General features: G+C 35.4%; 1 protein-coding gene and 1 pseudogene across 1 annotated transcript; both read left to right on the top strand.

Moving 5' to 3' along the window:
* Window positions 1–6,386: 6,386 nt before the first annotated feature.
* On the top strand, window positions 6,387–7,082 carry LOC118858647 (annotated as a pseudogene).
* Window positions 7,083–13,231: 6,149 nt separating this feature from the next.
* On the top strand, window positions 13,232–14,026 carry LOC118857796 (40S ribosomal protein S3a-like). Its single transcript, XM_036768312.1, has one exon. The coding sequence runs from the start codon at window positions 13,232–13,234 to the stop codon at window positions 14,024–14,026; it is 795 nt and encodes a 264-aa protein (XP_036624207.1).
* The last annotated feature ends 12,767 nt before the right edge of the window (window positions 14,027–26,793 follow it).

Here is a 26,793-nt window from a genome sequence, read left to right as displayed (position 1 = left end):
CTCAATGAATTCAATTGAGGCCACAGGGCAAGAATGCAAAAACTCCCCTTGCTATGGTCAAACCAGAATAAGGAGTAACCTTAAGGAGAGTGGCAAGGTGACCTGGGGAAAGGATGTCATGTAGCTGGGACCTGGCAAGTGGCTTAGGGAAGGGCAAGGGAATGGGGACAAGGTAGAATGCTTCTGTAGGGAGGAAGCACTCTCACTCTCTATAAGATGTCAGCAGGCTAGGGCAATACCTTTGTCATCCCAGTCTAGTTACCTTGCTGATCCACTTAACAAGAATGAAACCATTTCCAAAGGTAATAAAAACAATTTTTGTGACTGAATTCATTTACAGAGTAAAAACATAACAGTTATTCTTTTAGAGGTCAAAGATCATGCCATTATTAAAGTATACTTGTTATTTATCAAAGGTGCTATCTCAGATTTTATTAATATTTTTAAGTGATGGAAAAGACCAATCTATAAACTTTCAGCACTTTTTTTAAACATGTTACACAAAAACACTGTTCATTGCTTTGGGAATACAGCCACTATTCATAGAATCAGTCATTATTTTCACCTTTCCTTGTCTCTCTCCCCATATTCTCATTCTTCCTTGATTCAAAAAGATCCTTAATTTAGGGTCAAAGAAGCCTAAATTCTGGGACAACTTCAAATACCCACATGTTCAATAAGACCTAGGTTTATTTTGAGATAAAACTGCTTCTGTTTTCTTTAAAGGAAAGGCAAACATCCCAGACTATGATTTCTTCCTACAATCTTGTCAAAGTAATAATTCCGTGTTGTTGGTAAGAGCCAATGGCTCCCTTAAGGAGGCATTATTTGTTCGCATGTCAATTCTTAGGTATACACTCATTCTAGCTGTCCCCAGTCCATTTAATCCCTTGGCTATCATAATATTAGAGTAAGAGGAAACTAAGAGAGTAATAGGAATATCAGGCATCAGAAGCATAGAAATTAAATGAAAAAATGGACTAATGGTCAGGCAGAGATATCAACAAAGAGAATTGAGTTATTGAATGGGTAACAAGAAGTATAACTGAAAGAAGCAATCCATATATCAAAGGAACAGTAAAGCATCAGGAGCCATTTCAAGCGATTTGGGAATGAGATTTGTTCTGACTCTTTTCATTAAAAAGTAGAAGTATTCAACAAACATAGTAGCAACATGTTTACTTCCCTTGCTCCTATTATCCTCAAGCCACTATTGTTTTGTATTTAGATGAATGAAAACATTGAACGGAAAGGTAGCAGGAAGATCTATACTTCTGAAATTATGTGCATCTATGTTCCTAGGTGAGGAGTAAAGGTGTTGATAGGATGTGTATGTAATCAAGGACATGTTCATCCTTGCCTATGATTATCAACACCTATAGTCTCTAATATAAGATAGTAAAAGTGAGAAATTAAAAACACCAAGAAACAAATTTAATTTGTTCCCCCAGAAGAAAAAAAAAGGAGTATTCAGGGGAAAATTGTGAAAACAGGTGGCATAAAAAGTCAGACAATTTCAAATCAATTGAAAGTGTTAGTAAGTCAGAGGGCTTATAGATATAAAGAAAAAAGGAGAATTGTCTTCTGTTTAGGCCCAAATTTTAAGAAGCCATCCAGTTTTTTTCCCCTTTTAACCTCTCAAGCAACCAGTATTGTCGTGTTATGTCTCTATCAAAACTTGATCTCAACAAAGTATCTAAAACTGTTATATTAAATTGTAAATTATTGATTACAGCTCTTTGTTGCTTCTTCCAAGAGGATTTGAATTAATAATGAACAAAGTCATAAGTACTAGAATGAAATCTCTATTAAATTGATGAAAATCTATTGACTGTATATACAACATATAACAGGGCCCTAGAGAAAATAAAAGGACAAGTAAGGGCAATCCTTGGCCTCATGGAGTTTATAGTCTAGTAGGGGAAGGGTGATATAACAGATGCTGAAACAACTATGATACAAGAGTATTATAAACTCACTAGGAAAGACACACAGTATTGTGATTTCAAATGAAGGAGGAAATACCACTGGTTGAGGAAGTTAGGGAAGATTTGCAAAGGGAAAATTTGAGCTGTGTCTTAAAGAATGATTAGAATTTCTAGAGAGATTGGGGAGAAAATTCCAAATATACTTATGCTAGTTTAAGCAAAAATACAGAGGAGAGAATGCACAAGATATGTGTACAGGATTTGAATAGTTTGGTTGGAATATATGTATTTTAATACTTGATGGAAAGAGATTAGAGATTGCAACAACAATGCTGCTAGCAGCTATTGTGGGGGTGAAAGACCAACAACAGGACCAACAACAAGAGCACACAGGAGGGCTGCCAGCACAGGTTCTTTGATCTGCTTTTCTAGGGAGAACCACTTCAAGAGGTTAACAGTCCTACTTTATTTAAACATACACATATCATTCATTTAGTTCAGGGGGAAAAACCAATACCCTGAACATGAGAAAGAATATAAACAGAAATTACAAGCATACATTATATTAACAGAGCAAATAAACACAAATCAGCAGACAGGCTTCTAGCTGTCTACCCAAGCAATACACCAACAGTTACCAGAGAGAGAAGCACCAACATCTGGGTTTTCAAAGGGGGTGCTGCTTCAATGGCTTACCCAGAGTCTCATCACCAACACTCTTTCAACGAGTGTGCCCCCAAAAGCAAAATGCCAAACCCAGAGTTCTTATACCCTGCTCAGAGCCCTGAGGGCTCAGAGACTACTTAGCAAAAAGATGTGGGGCCTGGGGCCTCACATCTAGTTAGTGAAAGTGTGCAGGCCTGCTTCTAATCAGACCTCTCTTTGTTGGACCCATCTGAGGCCTATTCAATTCAATGGGCAGGAAAGATCTTTCACTTTCAGATTGACCTTACAGAGACTAACCTGGAAATTTCCTCAAAGGAGTGGTATTAAAGTGTAGAGGGCCTTGAATGTTAGGCTAAAGAATGTGGACTTTGTTCAGTAGACAATAAGGCATCACTGGAAGGTGTTAAATAGAAGTGCACTGACCCGTGCCCCTAAGATCTAACATAGAACTTTTTTTCTACTTCTCAATGAATTGGCCTTGAATTATTGTGTGTAATAGTTGTCTTTCTTTTTCTAATTTCCTATGACACCACAAGGTCCAGGAGGGTAGGTTCACTGACTTATCTTCATTCTATCACTTTTAACACATCACAGTGCTCAAACCACCTAAGTTTTATAAATAATAAATGTGCATTGAATGAATAAGTGATAGCTTATAGTAGTGCAAAAATACTGAATTGGAGGTTGAAGGATGTGGGTTTAAATACTTCCTTTTCCACTTACTAACTACACGATGATATACAAGTTACCTTATATCCCCCTACCTTGATTTCTCATAAAACAATAGATTTAGAAATGGAAATAATCTTAAGGGACATTTTTTCCAACATGCATATTTCAAATGAAGAAACTGAGATTCAGATAAGTTATGATTTAAATATGGTCACACAGCTAGTAGGCACTAAAGGCAAGATTTGAAAATAGGTCTTACTCAGTTCAACACACTGTATTTACATTATGCCAAACTTCCCCTCATATGTAAAATGAAGGGGTTAGATGAGATAATCTCTAAAAGAACTTCCAATATTTATATTAATAATCCTATTAGTTAATAAGGGTTACCACTTTTAGGCAATATTGACTAGGAAAAGGGAATTTTTAGCAGAATAAGAAGCTTTCTTTACCTTATTAAAAATCTTACTTCTTAGATAATTATCTATTCCACTAGTTTATAAGACTGTTCTTATTTCATGTTGATGAACATTGGGTTAGTTGTTGTTACTTATTGATTCATATGGCATGTTCCTTGCATCTCACATACCACCACCACTATTGCCAAATATATATATATATATATATATATATATATATATATATATATATATATATATATCTGGGCCAGTCTCTCTCCCCACAGTCAATAGAGAAAATGGCATGCAGATATTTGTCATTTTTGAGAGATTTTAATCTTCCAAAAAGTTAAAATAATGTCATATTTAGCCCAGAAAAGTTACTATGTCTATGTCATGAGCTCCTGAGTCTGCCTTGCCATTTAGTGTTCACATGTTTTAAAAGCACACTGACTGCACTGACGATGATATTGCTGCTGACGCCAGATGTGAACACCAAAATAATGCAGTGTCTCATAGCTATGGTAAAGATGGGATGCAGTTACTACCAAATAGACCAGAGCAGAAAGTCATGTTGTCAGCATACTCTCTATCATTTTTCTATAACAGGGTGTTTTACTACCCAGCTGATGATGAACATACTCAGAATTTAAGAAGGCCCAATAATGTCTATACCTAATCCTTCTGCCTCTGAGAAATCCCAAAACCAGATGGGTAGCAATAAGCCCCCAAGATCAGTGCATCATGGTATGATATTTCATCAAAGTGGCATAATTTGATCTTGCTTTTTTACCCTAAGTTGTCCAAGAATATCAAATGATCTATTTTGGGACCCCATGGTGGAAGCTGTTATCAAAAGTTATTTTAAAATCAAATAGAATTATTTAAAACTAAAATGAATTTGGGATATGAAATATGAATACTTGTAATATCAAAATAGCTATTTCTCTTCCACAGGGAACAATAAGAGAAAGAATAATTTCTACAATGTAAGTCAAATTAGCATGACTTTTTTTAAAGCTATACCAACCCTACACAGCAAGCAAAGGATATTTGCAAACCTAGATTAGAAAACACAAAATTTCTCAGGGTAATTGATCAAGAAAATGGTAGTTTGGTAATAAAATTACCTGTGCAATGCCAGTTATGAGTCACCTTTGGAATGAACCATCCATGATGCTAAAGTTACATAAGTATGTTTCATCTGTGGTAAACACTTATTCATTTTCTCACTAATTATCACAAACCTGAATTCTAAGGAAGTGTTCTTTCCCAAAAGTTTTATGATCCAAAAATGACCATAGCTAAAATTTTATTGAAAGAAAATGTACCCTCATTTAGCCCTAAACAACATCACTGAAAGAAAGTCAAAGATTTTGGAATGTAATGTAGCTGCTGGTAATGGAAAATACTTTTTCAACACGTACATCATGGACATTTGAAATGTCCACAATTTACCTTTGGCTTTCCTTTTCCTCTGAATTACAACCATCAGTGGGTAGCTAAGTGATAATACAAATGACTGGGGATGTTCAAAGTGCCTGCCATTTTAAATTTTATGTTCAAAAGTTCAAACTTCATAATTCGATGTAATTTAGCTCTAAGCCAACCAACATTACCACCACACAGTCCCCCAAAGAAGCTTTCAGTGGAATCAGAGTTCTATTTTATCCCATTTTAGTTGCTTGGATTCCACTGGCCTGATGCCAAAACAGTGCGGAAGAAAAAAAAGAAGGCTAATTCTGTTTATGACAATAATTCTATAGCAACCTTTAAAATGCTCCAAGGGTTGCTAGTAGCATGTGCTTGTAAATGAAAATGGCAAACCAACATCAAGCATTTGTTTTGACATTAATATAATTTAAGACAAAACAAATCTATACATTTATGAATAAGCAAATAAGTTTTGCTCAATAACCTTCACTCAGCTCTGAACAATGCCTTCTACTTAGGTATTTTAACTTAATCAGTATCAGCACTTGTTCCACAAGACAAAATTGCAACTTTACGACACCTCAGTAGATGGCCTTAGTGAGCTTATGTGATCAGAAAAATTATCAACCTTACAACGGACATTTTTGATGACAGATCTCTCTGCAATTAGCCTCTTTAGTCTTCAGATGACAAGTAGAGTAACTGAAACAATTTTTGAAGTCTTTGCGAATTCTTAGCATTGGTTAGAAACCATGATGCACATGCATCATGTTGAAGAACCCAAGATCACCTCTATACCACAAGAAGGAGTCAGAGTTTGACTTCAATGCAGGAAGGTATTTTACATTAGTGAGGTCAAACTCCAAAAGAAACATCCCTGCCAGCAATATATTGACTCAGAAAACCACAAATTAAAATCTATATTGTACTGTATTTGTACTTATTTGTAAAATATTACCCAATTACCTTTTAACCTTGATCAGTCACACTCAGAGGTTTTGTGTGGTTTTGACATTTTTTCCCACACTGTTCTAAAGGCATGGCATTTAATATGTCTAATCTGTACCATCCTAGCTCCAATTCTACCCACAGGGATATATCTTGAGGCATCTTAGGAGTGGCTGGAACATTTCTTGTGAGCTACTTCTAAGGGTCAGGGTGTACTCTGTACTACTCGAGCTCAAAACCTCTTTTGTGACCTTATTTTAAATTTTTTTAGTATAAGGAAGGTACAGCTGACCTCACCAGGTAACTCCTCTTCTCTGTCTTCTCCGGACTCAAATTGAGCTTCATTAACCTGCCCACTGTTCTGCCCAGCTCCCCCAGCAACATTCGGGGGCAGATCCAAGTGATCTTGGGGCCTATGTTCCCCAGAAAAATCACAGAGCTCATGCGCAGAATCCGGCGATTCCAGATTGCTCAGTACAAGTGCTTCGTGATCAAGAATCCAAAGATACTTGATACTGCAAAAGTTTCTCCACACATGACCGGAACACTGTGGGAGCACTCCCAGCCTGCTTGCTTCAGGATGTGGCCCAGGATGCTCTGGCTGTGCCTGTCATTGGCACTGATGAGGGACAGTTTTTTTTTTTTCTGGATATTGTGGAACTCAGTGAGACCATGGCAAATGTTGGGAAGACTGATTGTAGCTGCACTGGATGGGACCTTTCAGAGGAAGGCATTTGGGAATATCCTGAACTTGGTACCACTGGCAGAAAGTGTAGTGAACCTGACAGCGGTATGCATGGAGTACTTCTGGGAAGCTGCTTATACCAAGAGACTAGGGGTAAATAAAAAGGTTGAAGAGATTGGTGATGCTGACAAATATCACTGTGTGTCGACTCTGCTATTTCAAGTTCTCAGGACAATCTACTGAACTGGAGAACAAAGAGAACTGCCCCCTGAGTGGGAAGTCATGGGATACCTCAGGCTGTCTGAACTCTTTGCTACTCAACAGATTCTACAATGCAGTTCAAACAACTGAGACAGTAAGGGTGTCCCTGGAACTGGCCTTGGCCTGGAAAGATAAATTCAAGCATTCTGGCCATATATATATTTATGGTAAAGTCACTTGGACCTGCTTCTCACTTTCTAGTCGCCCTACAACCATAGCTGCTGTTTATATCCATGCTTTGTTTCTAATTTCCCCATATCCCTCAGAAGAAACCTTTTGAGCCCAAGACTATACAACTGAATTCTACCCTTCCCCTACTTGTCATCCTACCTCCCTCCCTACATCCTCCCCCTACCAACTTCTTCTGGGTCTATAAACATTGCCAGTAAAATCTCTCAAAAAATTTGTTTTAGTATAAGCATTTATACCTCAGAACTTACCAAATGCTATGAATCATGACTTTATTATTTGTTCATTATCTATTCTTAGAAAGTGGAACAAAAGTTATTTAAGCCAACAAAACTTAAAAGTGTGTCACACATACATTTTTTTATTTCACAGATACTCATTATTAAACATTTACCAGCACACTCCTTGTGGTACCACTACACAGAATGCTATTACTACTAGAAGCTTGGTGGTAATAGCAGGGCCATAATCACATTAGAGCATGCTAGTGAAAGGCATCATCATGTCACAGCTGGACATTGGTTGGACTCCGTATCCCAAGTCTCTTTTCACTCTAATCCATCCTCCACTCAGCTTCTTAAGGTGCAGGACATGCCTTTATTAAATATACTTCATTGCCTCACTGTCTCCTAATCCAGGATCAAATATAAAATCCTCTGGTTTTCAAAAACCTTCATAACCTAGCCCTTCCTACCTTTCTAGTCTTCTTACAAACTCCTTCCTCCAAAAGTCAAAGAAACTCTGCAGTCCAGTGCCAGTAACCCTGCTATTTCCTGTATGACACTCCATTTCCTGACCCCAGATATTTACATTAAGTATCCCCCATGCGGACTCATGATGGAGAATGCTATCTTCATCCAGAGAAAGAACTGTGAAGTTTGAATACAGAACGAGGCGCACTACATGCTCGCCTTTTCTGCTTCTCTTTTGTTTTTGGTTTTGGGGTTTTTTTTTTGTTTTGTTTCTTCTTTCTCATGATTCATTCCATTGGTCAAAATTCTTCTCCACAACTTGACTAGTGCATAAATTAATTCAATGCGAAGTTACACATGACAGTTATATGAGCTTCCATGCCGTCTTGGGGAGGGAGGGGGGAGGGAGGGGAGAAAATCTGGAACTCAAAACTATGTAGAACCATGTGTGGTAAACTAAAAATAAATAATTTAAAAAAAAATTCATGTCAATAAAAGTAAACTGAGACTAAAAAAAAAAAAGTATCCCCCATGCCTAGAATTCTCTACTTATATCCGCCTCCTGGTTTCCTTTGAGTCCCAGCTAAAAACCCACCTTTTACAAGAAAACTTTCCCTAGTCCTCTTAATGCTAGAGCCTTCCCTCTATTGCTTATCTCTAATTTATTGTTTAAACATAGTTTGTATCTTGTCTCCTACATTAGACCGTGAGCTTCTTTAGAATAGAGACAATCTTTTGCTTACCTTTGTATTCTCAGCATTTAGCATAGAGCCTAACACATAGTGTTCACTTCATTAATGCTAGTTGACTGCCTGATTGATTTAACCCCTGGAGTCCCTTTTTTCCTCATCTGTAAAATAGGGATAATAGCACCTACCTTTTAGGTTGTTACAAAAAATCAAATGAGATCATGTATATAAAGTTCTTCATAAAAATGAAATATAATATGAGCTAAAACATAATCAGCTAATACATAAACATGAGCTTTTCAAGTTTTTTTTTTCTAATCTTGACTTAGGATTTCATTGCTGTAGGGACATCCTGGTGAGGAAACCCTTCCTGCTGTTGCAGATCAATACATGTTCTGTGATATATGATCTGTTGGGGTTGTATGCATAACTGAGAAGCTAATGAGATTTACCCAAGGTCACAAAGGGAGAAGAAGGACTCAAACTCTCTCCAAAATACCATGTTGCCTCAACAATAGTGTCAGCAGCAGCAATGGTGATGATAATGTTAAGAAGAGCAGCAGTAACAGTAACATTAACAGTAACAGTAGCAATAATTATAATAGCAGTAGCAGTATAGATGGTGCAAGTAGCAGTAACTGCCACAGGCCATTGCTTCAGAAGAAGTTGTTCACGGCTAGATTGTTCAGAGGATTAGGAGAGATCGTATATATGTAACATACCATAAAACATGAGCTCTTATTATAGCTATAATCATCCGGGCAACTAAAAATGGAATAACAATGAATTAGAAATGTTCACAGTTGGTCTGATGCCAAATGACTTCTTGGGCATAAGATGATAATCAATGTAACCATGACTGGGGGTGGGGAGGGTTGGTAGTTGGAAGAGAAGTCAGTGGCCCATAGAATATCAGCAACTAATAGATATGAGCTACTGATCCAGGAAGATATACTTGTTTTGAAGAGAAAATAGTGTTATACCATATTTCCCCATGCATAAGATGCACCTTAATTTTGGGGCCTGAAATTGGAAAAATATATATATATTACATAATATGCATGGGCAGAGTGACAAATTAATAAAGGGTATAATTCTGCTGACATTTGAACTCAAGTTTTATTCATCATAAAATTCATACCTGTGCTGGGAGCCTTCCTGTGTGCTGGTGCTATTGGTCTTACACCTCCATAGTAGCTGCAAGTAGTATTGTTGTTAACAGTTCTACAACTCTGAAATGAATGCCCCTTCGTGTTTGATTCATCTAATAAAACAATTAGAAAGTCTCAATCACGGTGGCAGCTTTTAAGTCCTCCTGTTGCCAGAAAAGGGAACTAAGGATCTCTGAGTTTCATACTTCAGTAGTTCTTTGATTTCATCAATGTAGGTGCTCCCTCCAGTAATTCACTTCATAACCAATCCTTGCCCTCTCATCCTCTCCCAATCAGTTTTGGGGGAAAGGAGCAACCTGAGCTAAGGGCCTTCATGTAGTTCTTTTGACTTCACCTAGATGGTGGTAGAGGAAAAGGCCTGCCCACGAGGTTTCCTTTACTCTTGCTCATGATTGATCCACATTTTTATCCAGTTGTACAGCTGTTCAATGACATTCTTTATGCCACTTCTATAATATAATTCTTTGCTGTTAATCTGTAATAGCTTGGCCATGCTACTCACCATGGTTTTCTCCATTGGCCTGAGGGTGCTACTCAACTTTAATTCTTTAGAGACTATAGTGTTTCATTTCTTGCAGCTGCAACTCTTTTAAACAAATCAAAGTAAGTCTGATCTCATGTATAATGGACTACAGTTGGGAAGAATGGCTTTTCTTGTGCCTCAGAATAAGTATGGTTATGTGCATCTTGCAAAATGGAAAATAACCAGGTATGCTGTCAGCAGAATTATACCCTCTATTAATTTGTCACTCTGCCCATGCATTTTCCCAAACAGAAACCTTCAGATAGAGGACTAAACTTGTAGTCAAGAAGCTTCAGCCACTTACTAGCCATGAGACCCTAGGCAGTTGTAATGGCAAGCAAAGTGGGACTTTTTGTTTTCCTCTTTTTTCTTTTGCAGTTCTAGTTCTTCTCAGCACTAAGGTAATCAATGCCTTTGATTGAGTCTTGCCATTGTTTGAATCAAGAGTCTTTGATTTAATCAAGAGTTTTTGATGACCTGCTTAAGTCACAAGAAACCCTAAGTCACATGAGTTTGAGTCACACGGTTGTGATCCTCTCTATGGGCTGACCCTGAAGAAGTATACTCCATATATACCCATGCGTAAGAAGCACCTTAATTTTGCGGCCTGAAATTGGAAAAAATATATATATTACATAAAGTTATTGAACTCAAGTTTTATTCATCATAAAATTTATACAACTCCTCATCACTGTCAAAACTCCCATGCATTAGCTTGTCCTCATCTGTGTTTGATGATGAATCACTGTCTTCATATATTGCCTCTTCCTCAGTTCCATCTATGGCATTTGAAATGCCAACTTCTTAAATGACTTGACAACGATCTCAATCTTGATATTATCCCAGGATCATTTCACCCAGGTACAAACTTCTCCTATTGTTGGTTTCTTCACTCTTGCCTCTCATGGACTTCTGCCATGGCATTTTCAGTAGGGTTTCTTCTTCACATAGCCAGTCTCAGATTGTTTTCTCAGTTGGAGGAGGACCAAACTTATGTTCAGCAGCACGATTTCCATTCACTTTTGCAAACTGGATCACTTTTAACTTGAATTCAACACTATACAAAAATCTTTTCTGAGCCATTTTTGGGCAGAACATTGCAAAATGTAACCTACTATACTGGTAACAAATGCAAAACAATGAGCCCAAAGACAATTAAGTACGAAAAAGCAGGAAATATAAATAAAAAAAATTCTACAACAACGAGCACAGAAATAGGCCTGAAAAAGCAGGAAATGTGAGTAAAAAAATCTACAACCACTGTATAAGGTGCACCCAGTTTTCAAACCCCAAATTTTTCAAAAAATGGTGCATCTTATACATGGGGAAATACAGTATATACTCTGAAGTTAGCATTTTGCTTTGGCGCTCACTCATTGGAAGACTGTTCCTGTTATTTGGCCAGACAAGACTCTGGGTAGCTGTTAAGGAGTACCCCTTGCTTTGAAAACCCATATGTAGACACTTCTCTTTCTGGTAACTATGTATGTATTGCTATGGACAGAGGGAAGGCCTGTCTGCTGATTTGTGTTATTTGCTCTGTTTATATAATTTCTGTTTATAATTTCTGTTTTTCCTTTCTCTGAAGTTCAGGGTGCTCACTTTTTTCCCCAGAACTAAGTGAATGATATATGCATGTTTAATTAAAGTAAGATTGTAAACCCCTTAAAGTTGCTTTCCTTGGAAGAGCAGATCAAAGAACTTGTAACCCTCCTGTGTGCTGCTGTTGTTGGTCTTGTACCTCCACAGCAGCTGCTAGTAACATTGTTATTACAGAAGTCACTTAACTTTTCTTTTTTTCAATCTCTTCAGCCTTAAAATTAGTGTGAAAAATAGCTGAAACATTTGCCTCAGAGTGGTTTTGTGTAGGTCAAATTAAATAATGTCTGTAAAACACCTCCAACCTCTTTAAGTGCTATGGAAAAATCAGTTATTAAAAGTACTATTTTTTCTGTTATTAATAGTATTATAAGGACTTATTTTCATGGTGAATAGGGACAACCAATCCCAAGATCTAAATAGATCAAAGGTATCCAAGGATATTTTGTTTGTTAAAGAGAAAAAGGACTGACCCAATGTGTGTAAGTTATAATTTGCTTTGGCATAATGTTTTTTTGTATTTTTTCCTTTGTTTAAAAATTTTAGGCTAGAAGGATCACTATCTATCTGTCATGTTTTCTAGCAAGATAACTTGTCTCAGAGAAGATTTAGCCTATTATCAAAAATATACACAAATTGTTTATTTGCATTCATTTCATGAATTATCTATTTTACACTTCCTAACAAAACATAAAACAGTTGGCCTTTATCACCTATTTTAGGTGTTCTTGAAGTCATTATTTGACTCAATGTAGACCTTTAAGATTATGTCAATAATATAGTATGTATACAATTATTTCAGATGATAGAATAGAAATAACCTTGAGAATATGTCATTAAGAAAGTGTGAGAGCAAGTTGTAATAACTGACAAGTAGATATATGAGTGGTGAATATAAAGGAAAATTGGTGAGAGAAATGTTTCAACAGTTTTGCCTTCTAAAGTAAGTCAATTTTCAGATTCATAAAGTTATCTTTTAAACCAAAATTGTTGATCCAGAAGCTTTACAAACAGCTACTGGTACATCCATCTATGGAGATGGATTATTACTAGAGGTGGAGTTATAATAAAGAAAAGTTTCTCTTTATTTGATTATCCAAAGACTTCTATGTGAAGAGAAAATATTATTAAAAGTCAGTGGTCTAATATATATGTATGTATATTTAAAATTTAGATTAATGAAATTATTATTTAAGTTAGAATCATATTATAGGGATGAAGACAAAGGATATCTCAGTGATACCTGTGGGCCATAAATTCCATGTGTCCAAGCTCTAGTCATACAGATAACAACATGGCTAAACATAACAAGAAGGTCAGAATTGTTCATAAATATGAACACATTTTTCGGCATTTTGGCTTTCAGAGCGGGATCATGGCAGTGGGCAAGAATAAGCACCTCACCAAAGGCAGCAAAAAAGGAGCCAAGAATAAAGTGGTCAATCCATTTTCGAAGAAGGATTGGTATTATGTAAAAGCAACAGTTATGTTTAACATTCGCAATATTGGCAAAACACTGGCTACAAGGACTCAAAGAACAAAAATTACCTTTGATGGCCTCAAAAGTCGAGTTTTTGAAGTGAGTCTTGCTGATTTACAGAATGATGAGGTTGCTTTTCGTAAGTTCAAGTTAATTACTGAAGATGTTCAGGGTAAAAATTCTTTGACTAATTTCCATGGAATGGACCTTACCCAGGACAAGATGTGCTCCATGGTCAAAAAGTGGAAGACCATGACTGAAGCCCATGTTGATGTTAAAACTACTGATGGGTACTTGCTCCGCCTCTTTTCTGTTGGTTTTACCAAAAAGCGCAACAACCAGATCCATAAGACCTCTTATGCCCAGCACCAACAGGTTCGTCAGATTCGTAAGAAAATGATGGAAATCATGACCGGAGAGGTGCAGACAAATGACTTGAAAGAAGTTGTCAATAAACTAATTCCAGATAGCATTGAAAAAGACATAGAAAAGTCTTGTCAGTCCATTTACCTTCTCCATGATGTATTTGTCCGAAAAGTCAAGATGCTTAAGAAGCCCAAATTTGAATTGGGAAAGCTAATGGAACTGCATGGTGAAGGTGGTGGCTCTGGAAAACCTTCAGGAGATGAAATAGGCACAAAAGTAGAAAGGGCTGATGGCTATGAACCACCAGTTCAAGAATCTGCCTAAATAAGAACTTTTTAAAAGTTGAGAAATAAAAATTTATCATCGTGAAAAAAATAAATAAATAAATAAATTTGAACGCATTCGAGTGCACGCTTCAAAAGAATGGTGAAGAAAATTGAAATTATCCAGCATGCTAAGTATTCCAGCTCCTCCTGTGGCAAGAGCAAAATGAAGAGCAAGCCATGGGTATATACCATTGTTTATCCTGTATGAAAACAGTAGCTGGTGCTATATGAACCACCTCTGCAGTCACAGTCCAATCTGCAATCAGAAGACTGAAGATTGAAAGATCAGTAAAAACCTCCTCCTTGTCAAATATCTCTAGCCCATAGTCCAACAATAAATGAGTTGATTTATGGAATAAAAATCACTTTGGTGCTTAAAATATGTGTGCTATAATATTTCAATCTGAAACAAAAGTCACTGAGAACTCAAAGCGTGACTAATCAATTTATTAGGGAATCAAGGGGTCTCTAATTAGTTGGGTCCAAGATGTTTCTCATGATCAGAGACCCCGCCCCTTGGGTGCTAATTAATTTTATTAACTTGGGAGAACACTAAAAATAGAAGGTGTCACAATTCACTGATTGGTCAGTTCCAGAAGTGGAGAAATCTTATGGTCAACTGAAAGAAATGTCCATCAATCATAACCACTTTCATAGGTCAAAAGACCTTCCACAGGTTATCAACTCTATGTAATCCCAGTAAAGGATTTCCAAAGGTCATAAGACCCTCTCAATAAGATCTCAGGGCCTTCCCCAAGACATAAGACCTTAGTGTTTGACCAACAGAGTCTTAAGATCCAAGCAAGTTGTGGGGTTGAACCAAAGGTCATTAGGGAGTAGACAGTAGTGATTCATAGGGGTAAGAGGTATTATGCCAGCAAATGAACCTTATTGTGGTATGGTGCAGATCAGGTAACAGGTAATATAGCAACTACACTCATTACATTTCTAACTAACGATATGAATCTAGCTGATAAATGTAAGTAATATATTCATCAATACATGCTGGATTAATCATTCATAACTCTTATCCTAGCAGCATTGACCTACATAACTAACTTGAACTTAATCCTATTCTGCTTAATTCACTAATACAATCACTGATACCCATCAAATCACAATGAACTGAACAAATGCTGATTAATTTGAGTACGAGGAATCAAAATTATTGTCACAATGCATGGCAGGGAGGAAGGTGTAAGAAAACTAGAAAGGTAAAAGAGGGCCAATGTAGAAAAGTCTTTCAACACTGGAGGGTTTATCATTACATAATCAAAGTATGTCTAAGCTATGGGCAAGTGAAGGTGGGAAAGGTTTAAAATGCCTATGTACCTTCAGTCCATCCCTTAAAGAGGGAGAGCACTATGGCTATGCAACATTAGTGAATGTTTCAGATTTTTTAATGTGTTGATCAGTATTTCTGAACTATTTTTCTTTTTTCTTCTTCGTTGTATAGGATGGCTCTGTGGGGGGAGTATAATGGATATTTTGGGAAATGTGGGTGATACAGAAATGAAATACGTAAGTAAAACTATATTTTAAAAAGTAAATCAAAATGATTATATTAAAGAAAATATTTCTGTACACCACTGTTTGCCTCACAAAGTTAAAGTGAAGCAGGAAAGCCATAGGCAGAATTATGAAGAGTAGTTTCACTGTGCAACTTCAACCTCCCTTTCTGAGCTTTGTCTCCTTTGGTATCGTTCCTTTTCTCCTCCTTTAAGCTCTATGAGCTTTTTCACATCATCTTTCTCACCATATCACCAACACCAACACCAACACAACTGACAGTGCCACCACATCAGTACTTATTTGAATATGACTGTAATTAATGTTATCTTTATTCAGACAGACCAATTTGTTGTTGTTGTTTGTTTGTTTTCTCTTTTTACTTTATGGGTGTCCTTATATACACATGCAGTATCAATGATAAGTTCTGTCTGGCACAATGTGTAGTTTAAATTTCATCTCAAATATTCTGACATGTGAACTTAAAAGATTCTAAATCTAATTCCTCTGTCTGCTTCCTTTATCAACAAGTTCATGCCTCAAACCTCAGGGGTGAGTGTAGTACAAAGGAGAATGAACTGGTAATCAGAAGAATGGGATTCAAATAATATTGACCAGTGTGAACAAGTACTAACCAATGTGTTTGTTACCTCTTCTGAACACACTTGTATTTGAACAATATAATGAAAGACTGATAAATCCCCCCTGGGTCTGAGGGACAGACTGAAAGTCTGGTAGCTTTGTTCAGCTTACTGTCACTACTGACAGTCAATAAAGTAGTGTAATAAATGGAAATAAATGTATTTCTTGAGATGATACCAAAGAATCTTAAGGCATCAAGCTGACATGATATCTTACCTGTGCTCCAAGTAAATATATCAATCCTGGGAAGCTCATGAGTGGCGAAACCTATGAAACTGAAGTCTGCATATTGACCCACCTTCATGAGGACATATGAGGGTATCGTGTTGCCTTGATGGAGGAGAGATGCTAAGAGTGGTAATTATACTTAAGACTCTAAAAACATCTCATAGTGCCACTCTTTAAGGCAAAGATATGATGATGAGGATGACAGCATTTTTATATATGCTATATCATTTCTACTTAATAACCCTATAAAGAAAATATTATTATTGTACCCATTTTATAGTTGAGAAAATTGAGACAGAGAGGAGTCAGGCTACTTGCTCAGGGTCACACATCTAGTTAGTGTTTGAGGTAGGATTTGAACTCTTCCTCATTCCACTCCAGACATTATCCAGTGTGTCTTCTACCTTCCTTAATAGTGTAGGGCACTTTGGTGTAGATGACAATTGCAAGTTTTATTCATTAAGAAAAAAAAAAGTAAGTTCAGAAGATGAGCTAATTTCAAAGAAAGACAGGCTTCAATATTGTACTAAAGAAAGCTCCACACAGACAGGGATCAACATGTGCATGCTACACTTTGGGAAAGTCAGTAGTTAGAATTGAATGGGACCATAAAGGTCATATAGTATAGCTATCTCATTTTTTTTCAAGTGAGGAAACAGATCCTGAATGGTTCAGTACTTTGCTCATCTCCAGATAGGTGATAATAGTAAGGGGGAGAAGGAAGTCTGAACCCCATTCTTCTGATTTCAAATCCATGTTCTTTTCATTACAAATAGCTGTGTACCTTGGATTGTAAATTTGATAGTAATGGGTGTGGAGAGAAATCAGATCCAGGATGTTTGTCTTTTAAGTCTGTATAAAGTTACAGCATTTGTGATAAAATTTAACTTTTATATTGTGTCATGATAAACTCAACATTGATATTATATTCATATATTTAAGTGTATCAACAAAGTAAGATAAGAAAAAAACATAAAACCCCCAAAAACTTCATGTCTGAATATTACCTATTGCTCTGTATAGGATAATGATTATTTGTATTCATACAATTTTATATAAGTACATGATTAAATGTGGTAAATTAATTTTGTTGTAAGTTTTATTTCATCATAATTCTAACCTTTTTTCTATATGCCCAGTCTTCATAGCATCCTTCTTATGAAGGACAGTGATTTGTTTATGTAGCATGAGAACTTTGGTAAAAATTCAATATGTGTTTAAAGTTTCATTTGAACTTTATTTGTATTTGTATTCAGCCAAAGGTATTATTACCAAGTTCACTTAAATTCATAACTGGAACCTGACCTTCAAAATTTTAAAAAGAATTTAGGCTTACTGTTCTTCATTTCACATTTTTCATTTTGTTTTATTACACTGAAATCACTGAAGCCATTAGGGTATGATAGACAGAACAATGGACTGGGAATCAGAAGGCCTGATGTATATTCCTAGTCGTGCCACTAGTGACTTTTATGACCCTGACAGACACTTACCTTCCATTTCCGTATCTTAATTTGTGAAATGTATGAGACTCAGTGAAATTTAGTGAATACTGAGATGATCTCAGAGTCAGGAAGACCTAGCTTCAAATTCCACCTCTGACATTCACTATTTGTGAATAGAAGCTGGGAAGGGGAAGAAAAGGAGAATAAACAGATATTATGCCAAGTATTGTGCTAAGTACCACCCCCCTTTTTTTTACAAATATCTCATTTGATTGACATAGTAATTCTGAGAGGTAGGTAATATTAATATCCACATTTTGCAGTTTCCTCAACAAGAGGGTTAGGTGCCCAGGGTCACACAGATAGTAAACATCTGAATGAGGATTTGAACTCAGGTCTTTCTGACTTCAGGCACAGCATTCTATCCACTGTACTCATTCTATCCAACTGCCTCAGGTAAGACACTTAACCACTCAAAACTCAGTTTCCTTTCCTATAAAATAAGGCAGTTGGATTAGCAATCCCCTGAGCTACCTTCTGGGTCTAGATCTATAACCCTGATTTTGCATATCTTAGCTGCTCAGTACCTGGGTCAACTCTCTAACACAATAACTCTTAGAGGAGATATCTATGTGATTTTGTAAAAGATCCTCACCAGAAACTCTTTGTTCCAAAAAAAAACAGATCTAACAAATAAATGAGCAATGAATTCATTAATGGATATATGAAGGCATAAATAAGATGAATGAATGAATGAATGAATGAATGAATGAATGAGATAAATACCCTTTAAAATGTGGGAATTTGACTCAGTCTTTAAGGTTCCTTTAAACTCTCAAATTCTATGACATTATGTTAAAGGCAAACCTTGTAAAAGCTGTACAGGACAGGAAATGTAAAAGAACTTTTCAAGAACATATAACACACATATCCTTAATTTATGCCTATAAATCTGTGACTCAAAATTGAATATAATTCATAATTGCTTCAATATTTATAACTCTATTCACAGGATTCCTTTCTTTTGTGCTTTTTGTCATTTAAAGGGATATTTTTTTAGCAATTTAAAACCTCAACTATCATAGTCTATAATGAAGAAGACACATAAACATGGGCTTTATATTTTTAATTCAGTTTTCCTGTGATTTATAATTTCATTATTCAAATACTTTTATACTTCAAAGGTATGTGATTTCATTGGTGAAGGCACTAACTCATGCCACCAACATAGATCATAATCTCTCCACAACCTGATAGATGGATTTCAAGAGATAGTGTCTGAAAAGTTCATCAACTCATAGACACACTAGTGACGAACCTCTCTAAACTTAGCTACTTTGGTCTTTGGACAACAAATATGCCAGGTCCATTATTTTAAAATCATTTCTAATAAATCAAACAATAAACATTTGTTTAGTGTCTGTTATATGCCAAGCACTGTGCAGGTGATAATGATTTAAAGACAAAAATGAAAGTTTTTGCTCTCAAGAAGCAAATATTCAAAGGTGGGGACAAGTGCATATATAAGTAAATGTGAAAGGCTCATAAGAGCTTTTGCTCTTCTACCATGACCTTGGAGAATCCAAGATCACTCCCACTTTACGGACACTCTAGAATTTTAGTGGGGACTACATTTCAATAAGTATATCAAATAGTCCAAGTGCACTAATATTGTTGAATCATTTTCCTTGAATCTTTAGAAATAATTAATGTATTTTTGTATGTGTTTTTATATTGTCTACAATAACAAATATATTATAAATTCTAACTAATATGTAATTATAAATAATAATATCATTGCATCTTTCTAATAAATGGCATTTAATAATGAAGTGAGGGAAAAATAATATAGCATATTGAAATTTCCCTTGATATCTCAACAAAGGAATTTTAGAGATAACTGAGTTTGACATGTTACTTTCTGCTAGAATAACTATAGCCTCTTGGGATGTTTAAATGAATATAGCTATAGGGATATTTCTGGTTACATAAGTTGTAGGATGTCAGACAATAAATCAGAAATACAAGCACACTTGGGGACATCATATGGATTTGCTCCATAAGTTAAAGGACTGACTGTCCATGAAACAAAAAATAGTTGTTTTCATCTCTGACAAATTGCATGGCTGTCCTTCCTGTTGCAACATAAATGAGGGGCAACTAGGGGTAAATAATATGCAAATATATGTTTTATTAGGTGATGAGGGCTAATGAAATCTATAATAGTTACTGGTTGGGTTAATTATACAATGCTAAACAATTCAAAGATAGTCTATGATCATTTAGAATGAAAATGTAACTTTGTTTGCCTTTTATTTCCAATAAAGAAATGTTTCCCATATGATTTCTTTTTCTGGCACAAGAACAAGACATAAGGCATACAAGTATATCAATACTCCTATAACATAATGCATGGTATAGGTTAAGTTATTGCTTATACTCAGCTAAGCATAAAATAATTTACACTTATATAAAACCTTTAAGAAAACACTTTCATTTTATGTCATTTCAACACTACAATAGTCTTGTGAAGTGGGTAAAGCATACCTGGGCATCCTCATTTTATTGATAAGGAAATTGAGGCACAAATATAAAAAAAATGAATTACCCTCTCTCATCCTGTGTACTCATCAATAGATGAGATGATTGGACTACATAATTTCTGAGGCCTTTTCCAATTTGAAATCTATTATTCTTTGATTCTATAACTTTCTTACAGTAGATTAGATCATTAATAATTATTAAAGTCTATAGTAAAACCTCAATTAGTAAGGATTATCAGGCAATAGATTATTACAATTAATAAAATTTTCATGTTGAACCAAGGTTAAAGAGAGAATCCCTTCTGGTTTCCATTCCCCTCTCCCCAATGTAAAAACTAAATTATATTAGCCAACTTTCCTGAATTACTAAGTATAGTGATATACAGTATGATTTCACTTCTTTGCATGCCTAAGGAGCTTGAAAGTTTCCGTGATTCACAGATATATAGGCTGATTGGAAGGTTATTGGTGGTAAAATGTTGGGTTTCTCTTTCAGGGAGCTACTTGGAAACACTAAAAACACTGCATACTTATCCAAGTAAAATTCATCCTGTTCTCTCTCCACTACTCAGTTCTGGTTCCTTAGGTAGATAGATACATAGATAGATAGATAGATAGATAGATAGAAAGATAGATAAATAGATAGCTATAGATACATATCTATATGTAGATATATATAGTGTTACATATATAGTTACGTATATGGTTATATAGATTTATATGTGTGTATGTGTATATGTATGCATATTCGTATATACACACATACATACACATATATGTCCATATATATATCTATCCATATATGTGTGTGTATATATACATATACATGTACATACACAAACACACACATGTATATATATCACCTCTAGATCTGTCCAAGATAGATATACTGTTGCATATGAATGCATAGGACAGTCTAGATAATGGCATATTACCAAAGATAACTTATGTACATGAAGTAGTGTAAAGTCTAACATCTAGGAGATGTGACTGGAAAAGGTGATAGAAAGGACATGGTCTAAAAGCTAGGGTTATTAGATGAGAATTCTGAAAACTACCCTGTTATCTTTGTACTGTTAAAAAAAGGAAGACTTTAAACATGTTGGTTGGCTACCTATGGTAGATTTATCAGAGAACAGGGCAAAAATTGTATAAAATGAGAAGACGTGGATGAGTTGTGAATTGTATCGTTGATGCGAGTACTGACATTGATGAGATCTTAATTCCACTCAAACTTACATGTTTAAGGCACTGTTCTACAGAGAGAAAAATAACCCAAAACCCACCCTCAAGTAAATTACAGTGTAAAAGGAGGAGACTTCAAGTAAGTATACTACAAAGGAGAGGCTGAAAAAGTGTAAAGAAGTCCAAGCAATGTACTATAATAAATCACTTTCACTGGAGAAAAGGAGGATACAAAGGGTGTCCACAGAAAGTTTAAAGGAGGGTATATAGCACTGGTTTGAAGACATGGGATGGAATTAAAGCATTGGAAATGGGGTAAAGTGGGATTGATTTGGGGCATGTGGATTAAAAAAAAAAAAGGCAAAGGCCAGGAAATGGAAGAGGGCAGGCTGAAAGGAACAAAATTTGACTGTAACAGAGAGCAGATGGAAGTAACTATTGAGAGATAAACTTAGATGTATGCCTTCAATGAAGGCCCATCTCTACATCTGTGTATGACTTGGTGTCTTTGTGTGTTATCAACTCTCTTTGATTGCCAACAACAATGAATGCTAAGATCAAGTATTTATATTTAGTTCACTGGACTCTGTGCAGACTGTGAAAGTTTTTGAGTTGAAGATTATGTAATAAAAATAGTACATTAGCAAGATAATATTTTTAGTAGTGTGGAGAATAGTTTGAAGATGGGACAAATTGAAAATGAATAAACTAATTAAGAGACAATCAAAATATTCTTAATAATGAAGACCAGAATTGGGGTGATTGGATTAGAAAGAAGAAATGGAAAGACAGAATTCAAAGCTTTTATTAACCTAATGGAATTCACAAGTCATAGAATAAGGAAAGTCAATGATGAATCTAAGGTTATAAGTGTAAGTTACCAAAAGAATGTTGAGATTAACAACAAAACCAAAAAACCTGGGAAGGAAGCAAAGAAACAAATTAGGTAGGGTAGACAATGAGGTCAGTTTTGAACTTGTTAAGTTTAAAAGGTTAGTGAGAAACACAGAACTGGTTACAGTGAATTGATCTACCCCAATGTTCAAGTTTACAGAGGTAAAATGTGAGAACATTGGATTCTCACTCTGAGACAGAGGGAAGTTTTTCCCATGAAAAGGCCTTTACATCCTCTTTGGAAGCTCTAACTTTAATACTAGTTTTAACATAGGAAGGTGCTTACTTTTTTGCATCCAAAAATAATAAAAATTCTTACCTAAGTCTATATACACCCAAGATAATTCCCACCACAGTAATCCTTCTCAGTAGAGATTTTTATGGCCTTTCCAATTTACAGTAGTACCCTATGAACCTCAGGCTTGCTAGAAAATTGACCTTCACGTGCTGGACCTACACAATCCACATAATTCATGGTACCAGTGTAAAATTCAAATTTATTTCATATTGATTATAAGATTGTTTATGAAATGCCATCTTGCCGCTGCTCACTATTTTGTGAGCTACATTCTTGTGTTAGCTAGATTCTTGTAAAATCTTTGTTCATATAATTCTGAGAATATGCTAACCACAGAATGTTCCAGGAAATAAGGGTACAAACCTGAAGTTCCCTCTTCCAGCCACAATTTCCCTTTCCCCAAAAGTTCCAGCCTCAAATTCTCTGTTCCAGACTCAGTTTCTCTGTTTAACTTCTCTGATTAACTCTGTTCTCACTGCAAGAAACTGCATCAACCACTAGCCAATTAGGAAACTTTGTAAGCATGTTATTCAAGATTATGTCATTTATATTTGTTACTCTTTATTGACTTTAAGAATTCTGTGTCCTCTATCTGTTCCTTGGTTTCTATGATATTGCTTTTTCCTACTTCTTTTCCTATGTGGAACCTTTATTCATCTCTCACTCTCTAAATGTGGGAATAAGAAAAATAATAAACAATAGACCTTTATATAACACTTACAAGTTTGCAAAGTATTTTACAGAAATTATCATCTCTGATCAGTAGTGAAACAAAGATGTCCATTATCACCAATATAATTCAATATTGTACTTGAAATACTAGAGGTAGTGATAAGAGAAGAAAAAGATATTAAAGGAATCAGACTAGACAATGAGGTAATAAAACTATCTGTTTTTGCAGACAATATGATGTTATGCTTGGAAAATCTTAGAGATTCAACTTAACAGTTAATTTTAGGAAAGTAGTAGGATATAAACCAAGCTCACTTATATCATCAGGATTTTTATATATTACCAACAAAGCCCTTTAAGAAGAGATAGTTCATTTAGTATAACCATAGGCAATATAAAATACCTGGGAGGATACTTGCCAAGACAAACAGAAATTAGATGAACATAATTATAAAACATTTTTATACAAATAGATTTAAATAATTAGAGAAATATTAATTGTTCAAGGGTGGGCTGAGCCAATATAATAAAAATGACAATTCTACCTAATCTATTCAGTGCCATCCCAATTAAGTTATCCTAAAAATTATTTTATTGAGCTAGAAAAAAAATAATTCTTTTGGAAGAACAAAAGGTCAAGAATATGAAAGGAATGAAGGAAAAAATGTAAAAGAAAGATATCTACCAGTACCAGATTTTAAACTGATAAAGCAGTAATTATCAAAACTGTCTGGTACTGGCCAAGAAATAGAAAAGTAGCTCAGTGCAAGAGAGAAGATATATAGTACACCATGGTAAATGATTATAGCAATGATGAATTATAAGTTTTGGTCTAATAATTTACTATTTGGTTAAAAAAATTGGGAAAACTGGAAAGTAGTCTGGCAGAAACTAGGTATAGATCAATATCTTATCTACCAAGATAAGGTCAAAATAGATATATGGCCTATGCATAAAGATAGATAAAAGTAAATTAGAAGATCATGGAACATATAACCTGTCAGATTTATGGACAGAAGAATTAATGAATAAACAAGATTATTATGAAATGTAGAATGGATAATTTCTATTACATTAAATTAAAAGGGATTTGTGCAAACAAAATCAATGTAGCCTAGATTAGAAGGAAAGCAGAAAATTGGGAGGGAGGATTACACAGTTTCTCAGATATAGGTCTCATCTCAAATATATAATACAGAACTTTGTCAAATTTGTAAGAATATGAGTCATTCCTCAATTGATAAATGGTCAAAGGATATAAGCAGGCAATTTGGGGGGCAAGAAATCAAAGTCACATGTGAACAAAATTATAAAACACTTTTATACAAACAGAGTCAGATTTAAATAATCAGAGAAATATTAATTATTCAAGGGTGGGCTGAGACAATGTAATAAAATGACAATTCTACCTAAACTACTCTATTCAGTGCCATCCCAATTAAATTACCAAAAAAAATTTATTGAGCTAGAAAAAATAATTCTTTTGGAAGAATGAAAAAATATGAAAAAATGTTCTAAATCATTATTGATTCTAGAAATTAAAACATTTTTGGGGTACCATCTCACACTTATCAGATTGGCTAAACTAGTAGGCGGGGAAAATGACAAATGTTGGGAGGGATGTGGAAAAATTGGGACACTGCTACATTTTTGGTAGAACTGTGAACTGCTCCAACCATTTTGGAGATCAAATTGGAATTATTTCCAGAGTCAAAACTGTGTTTAGCCTTTGATTCAACAATACCACTATTAGATTTGTTTTCCAAGGTGTTCAGAGAAAAAGAAAAAGAACCTTTATGCTCTAAAATATTTATGGTAGCTCTCTTTGTGGTGGCAAAGAACTAGAAATTGAGGTGATGCCCATCAAATGGGGAAAGGCTGAATAAGTTATATATAACCATGACTGAATACTACTGTGCTGTAATAAATGATAAGCAGGTTGATTGTGGAAAAACATGGAAAGACTTGCATGAAATTATGAAGAGTGAAATGAGCGGAACCAAGAGAACATTGTATATAGTAACAGCAATATTATTCAAAAATAACTGTGAACGACTATTCTAAGTAACATGAATATTAAATCAACTACAAAAAACCTGTAAATGAAGATGCTATCTACCTCCAGAGAAAGAACTGATATACGGAAGTATGTATTGTTTGGTTTCATGTATGTATATATCTATATCTATACCTATATCTATATAGATAGATAGATAGATAGATAGATAGATATCTGTTTCAAATGTTGGCCTTCTCTCGTGGTTGGGAGGAAGGGAAGGAGACAGCTCAGAACTTAAAATGTAACAAAAAAATAAAATGAAAGTATTCGGTGTCCTTGTACCTACCGAGGTGGTCTTGGACCCGTTCATTGGTAGTTGCTAGCCTTGCTAATAAATTGATTTCCCAAACTTTTGTCCCTCAGATTTCTAGCGCAACAGTTGGTGAGTCCCCCTTGATTTCAACTCAAAATTTCTTTGAACAGGTAAGCCCCTGGTCCCTTAAAGACAGTTGGCATTGTCCTATTATAGGTAGGAGGAAGGAATCCACTGCTACTGTAAGTAGGGATCTCCATCCCCGCAATATGTAGGAAAAGGAATTCGTCCCTTCTGTAAGTAGGGACATCTAGGGAATCTCTTATATAGCTAAGAGGGCTAATTCCTGGCACTCTTTCTATAGGTAGGGGGAATCCTCTGTTATAGAGAAGGGGATCCCTTAAGGAAACTACTTTTATAAGAAAAGAGGATAGGTACACTAAAAGGAATCCTCCTATAAAAATTTCATATATGTTGGGATCAAGGGAAACCACCAGTCCAGCCTGGGAAGACAAAAATAAGCACACAATTAGACTGTGAAATTTGGTATATAACTGCTGGAGATTCAGCAAACTATTTTGACCCCAATTCAGTTCTTTTGATTATTACTTATTAATGAAATTAAGATTTTTATTGAACAACATCACCCAAAATAAATGAGTTATTGCTTCTGCTGGGCTGCTCTGTCTGAAGGGTCATGCACACATTCTCCTAAAGAGCCCTCTTCTATCCTACTCTGCCTTCTTCTTCTGCTCTTCCAACTGATTCTTCTTCTGCTATGGTAGGAGATTTGATTTCTTTTGAAAATTAAGGACTGGCTGTTGATCTTTCCTCTCTAGAAAAGTTTCGTACAATATATCATACAGCCTGGAAGTATGGTACCTTTAAGACTATATCACCCTTTTGTCCCTTTGATCTCTCTGCATGGAGAAGAAACACTTCTAAATTTGATGACAACCCTGTGGCTGTTAAAACCCAATTTAAAGCCATATTTAGAGGTCATAATTCAACCTGAGGAAATGTGACTGGCTTAATGA

Source organism: Trichosurus vulpecula, chromosome 7 (assembly GCF_011100635.1).
Source record: "Trichosurus vulpecula isolate mTriVul1 chromosome 7, mTriVul1.pri, whole genome shotgun sequence".
Lineage (NCBI taxonomy): Eukaryota > Metazoa > Chordata > Mammalia > Diprotodontia > Phalangeridae > Trichosurus > Trichosurus vulpecula.
This window is presented reverse-complemented; position numbering and strand designations above follow the sequence as displayed.

Coding starts and splice junctions, on each gene's coding strand:
- LOC118857796 (XM_036768312.1), top strand. CDS start 13,232: ATGGCAGTGGGCAAGAATAAGCACCTCACCAAAGGCAGCAAAAAAGGA.